Source organism: Hipposideros armiger, unplaced genomic scaffold (genome assembly GCF_001890085.2).
Source record: "Hipposideros armiger isolate ML-2016 unplaced genomic scaffold, ASM189008v1 scaffold_23, whole genome shotgun sequence".
NCBI lineage: Eukaryota > Metazoa > Chordata > Mammalia > Chiroptera > Hipposideridae > Hipposideros > Hipposideros armiger.
Window position 1 is genome coordinate 5,015,694 of NW_017731373.1, and position 4,198 is coordinate 5,019,891.

Sequence of the window (4,198 nt, forward strand, 5' to 3'; positions counted from 1 at the left end):
TTTCTCAGTCAGAGCTTCAGAATTTGTCACAATTGCAGTGTTTGGCCATGTCAGATACTGAGGCGCAGACGGCTCCCGGCAGATGCAGGCACAAGTGGGTGGTTTCAGAGAAGTCATCTGTGTCACTGAGCACAGGCTTGAGATAACCAAAATGTTGAGAGAGTATATTAGTTGGAGTAGGCTAAACTGAGGTGACAAACAGACCCAGAACATAATGGCTGAAACACAACAAAATTCCTTTTCTTGTACATGCAAAGGTCCAGAGGGAGTGTTCAGCCATTTGAGCACCCAGATTGATGGTAATTCCTCCATCTTCAACATGTGGCTTTCAAGGTTGCCTTGAGCATCAATATTCCAGTGAACCAGGGAAAGGGGAGAGCATGGAGGCCAGACCTGGAAGTGATGCAAGTCACTTCCACTCATCATCCATTAGCAGAACCAGTCTCTGGCCACAGCTAACTACAAGGGAGGTTGGGAAAATGTAAAGTAGTGAGAAACCATATACCCAGCAACTATAAAAGAAGGGCAGAATGGGTTTTGGTACACAGGCAATCTCTGTCCCTGGGAGACATAGAAAGAAAAAATCTGGATCACAAGTAATGCAGAATTGTGCAACTTTCTCCTGACACAAACAAATTCTTGCAGGCAAGTAGGCAGACAGAGCCCCAGCCAGGTAGATATGGTACAATTAAAGTGTCTGTATCAGTAGAGTTCTACCAGAGTACTCATCCTTGTTTAAAAAATAAATTTCTAACCGATATTAAAAGCAAAAACAAAAAATCCTGCTAAATTTGTACTTTTTCCGAATAGAACCATGACTTCATATTTCTTAATTCAAATATCTTATTGCATGTACTTTTCAAGTAATATCTATTTACCATGCTTCTGTTATAAACTGTCCACTTTTTCCATTGGGATGTGTGGGGAGGCATATTCCCTCACTCCCAGGACATTGCACTAAAGCTACCAAGAGAAAACACTTTCAAATCCATCTTATCTTTGTGAGGACACCCTTTAGGGATTCCAAAACCAGAGTCCTTTCACTCAAAACAAATGTGTGGGAAGCCTAAAATTCACGAGACCTGATTTTAACAGAAGATAGGAATAGCTCAGTGTGTATGGGAGTTGTCAGCCCAAACTAAGTGTTAACCCATCTACTAGGACACTGAGTTTTAGGTTTCTATTCTGAGTATCAAAAACTTTGTAAATCTAGGTTATTATAAAAACAAACTTAATTATTTTCTCACTTCACACCCAAAGCAAAGACCATCATTGCAGTAGTTTGAGGGTGGATGGATGAACAGATAGAGGGATGGACAGATTGTTAAATAATGTTTCAGACCCAGAAGGATGTTAGCAGTCATTGCTGCAGATTGGAAAGCATAAATTTGAATGAAAATAAGATGTTTTGTTCCATTTATTTTACTGGCTGGAAAAGCCAAAAGAAGGTATAAGTCAAAAACGTAGAAAAAAAAAGAAAAAGGAATTAAGAACATGACTATTCTTAGGAAGGGGACCTGAGAGTAGAAATTCAGATGAGCCTATATTTTTACAGAAAGTACACCAGGAAGTTTCCCTCCAGTAACTGACACTTTTCTCAAGGTCAGGGGCTGTGCTGTTCTTGTCTTGGTGTTCCCAGCGTGTCAGTATCAGGCAACTCCACAAGCATTCACTGACCTAATCAATTATCAATTAATATTTTTTCACACAAATCCTAACCAGTGGGCTCTTCTCTGATGGGAATCCACTTCTTTTCTCCTTCAAGAATGCTTGTCAGATCCTTCTGAAACGTCTAGAGCCCATCATTAAGAAAAATCCAGAAGGTACATGGGAAGACTGGGTAAGTGTTCCACTTTGTTTGTTACTACAAATGGGAAAACAATCCAAACCAGTGCTGAGAACACTATGGTTGTATACATCTGCACCACATAGCGACAGTTCTAAGAGTGGATTTCTGCCAAGGGGCAAGATCACCAAAGGCTGAGCCGGCTGGTCTGTGATGCGTGCCAGGTATGTATGGAGAGAGCATGCAGGGAACAGCATCACTGAGAGGAAGAATGAAAGTGTATGAAAGATACCCAGAAGGCCTTACTCACCCTGCTTAAATAAGAAAGAAGAAACAAAGACTGAGCCTTCCTAAGCCACAAAAACGTATTGATGTTTTGAGTAAGGAGGAGGAAAACTAAAAGGCATAATTGCTATTAAGTTTCAAGGGAAATGACTCATTTAATTCAACTTTACAATACCCTATATATTATTTTATTGGCACAATTATCACACCCTTGCACGCACACTTACTAGAGTTCTAACATTTAGAAATGAAGCCCAAATACCCTGTGAACTGAGTCTACATCAGGGATGTGCAGCAAGAGTCTATTTTATTTGTTTAATTCAGACTTCTGAACTCAATCAGAAGGAAATTGTTAGTCTACCAGCTGAGGGAAAAATATTATGGTGAGTTCTATTGTTGGTAACAAGGCACTATAAACAATGATCATATGTCAATTTTTATACATTGGATGTTTTCATTTCTACCTATCAGATGGTATGTTTGCTTTATTTTAACTAAATATGCCCATTCTACAGATAGAAGCTGCTTTTGAACAAAGGCTCAGTCTTTCAGCCACTGGATACTTCAGGTAAAAATTACAATAATGTGTTGACTTAGCTGAGAAAATATGAAGTAACCCAATCACTCTGGGCCTCATTTCCCTCATTTGTAAAATAAGTTTTTATTATGTGACCTCTGAGGCCCCTTCTAGGCCCCAAATTCTATGACTTCACACAGGTCTTTGAGCTATGTCCAAAGAAATATGAAATAATAAATGTGCCCCAATTGGGTAAAAAAATTTTTTTTAATGTGACTTATGTTTAATCATCATTTACTATTCTTTATTGTGGAAATATAAAAAATAATATTCTTTATAGTGAATAGTAAAAAGATATCATTAGAAATAACTTGCCACTCGATTTTACATATCTCCCTCCCTCTGCCATAAAATCTTTCTATGTTGAAGCTCTTTTTTGGGCAAGAGGAGATGGATAGGATGGTCATCACCAGTATTATATCAATTGTGCAGTATCTGTCAGTAGGAGGCCCTCAGTAAATGCATGTTAATTGAATGAAGCACAGAGAGAGGAACTGATTGTCAAATTCAGGAAGTATATGACATTAATTTAACAATATAATGAAACAAACCACCAAAATACAGAGAGAGAGAGAGAGAGAGAGAGAGAGAGAGAGAGAGAGAGAGAGAGAGAGAGAGAGAGAGAGAGAGAGANCCCTATTAGTTGAGGATAACCATTGTTAACAGTTCCACATTTATTGTTCTGGCCCTTTCTCTAAGTGTATCCACCCATCTGTATTCATACACACATGCATAAACATTAGTGTATGTTTATATGTACACGTACACAGTTATTTACCAAAATGGGACCATAATGAACACATTATTCTGCACCTTACTTTCTCTACTTGACAATAGGCCATGGCCATTTTCCTGTGTCAATAGAATGATCTACTTCATTCTTTTTCATGACTGAATAGCACTATATAATATGGATGTGACATAATTTATTTAGCCACTCCACTGTTGATACACATTCAGGTTGTTACTCATTTGTGCTATTAAAATGATGGTGCAATAAACATCTTAGTACAGATGTTCCACGGGTATATCTTTGCACTGTTGTGTATATCTGTAGGATAAATTTACAGAGCATAATTGCTTGTGCACTTGAAAACTTTTGAGAGATTCTGCCAAAAGAATGCCACCCATAAATATTGTTTTGTGCAATATTCTAGAAGGTACACAGTATGTACAGTGTGCTAGGCCAAAGACAGGCAGCCACTGGCAATTGAGATAGTTGTTGATAACACCTTTCTGCTCCTCATATATTCCAATCAGACCCCAGCCTACTTTTTACACTTCCATCCTGTTTGCTCAATATAGACCCTCTGCTCCAGCAAGGACTCTCTATGTATTGATTGTCCTTTGAGCCCCTTTGTCCTTAAATTCAATAGGGAGAACTTCCTTGTGATTAGTGATTGTCAGGGTACTTCCTACACACAAGCGACCACCTAAATATAACACAAGGAAGACAGCAGTTGTCCTAAGAGAAGTCACATCAAGTGTTCTATGGGTGCAAAGGAGGAAGACATCACATTGGCTTGGTGGGAGGGAAGTCAGGAAGACCT

At 38.7% G+C, this 4,198-nt stretch overlaps 1 protein-coding gene across 1 annotated transcript in view; it reads left to right on the forward strand.

The window, feature by feature from the left end:
* Positions 1 to 4,198, forward strand: part of LOC109379198 (aldehyde oxidase 2-like) — a 110,991-nt gene that overhangs the window by 84,351 nt on the left and 22,442 nt on the right. The window contains exons 23-25 of the mRNA XM_019635608.1: positions 811 to 863; positions 1,723 to 1,840; positions 2,587 to 2,639. Coding sequence (XP_019491153.1) covers positions 811 to 863; positions 1,723 to 1,840; positions 2,587 to 2,639 — 224 coding nt within the window. The remainder of the gene's footprint in view (positions 1 to 810; positions 864 to 1,722; positions 1,841 to 2,586; positions 2,640 to 4,198) is intronic.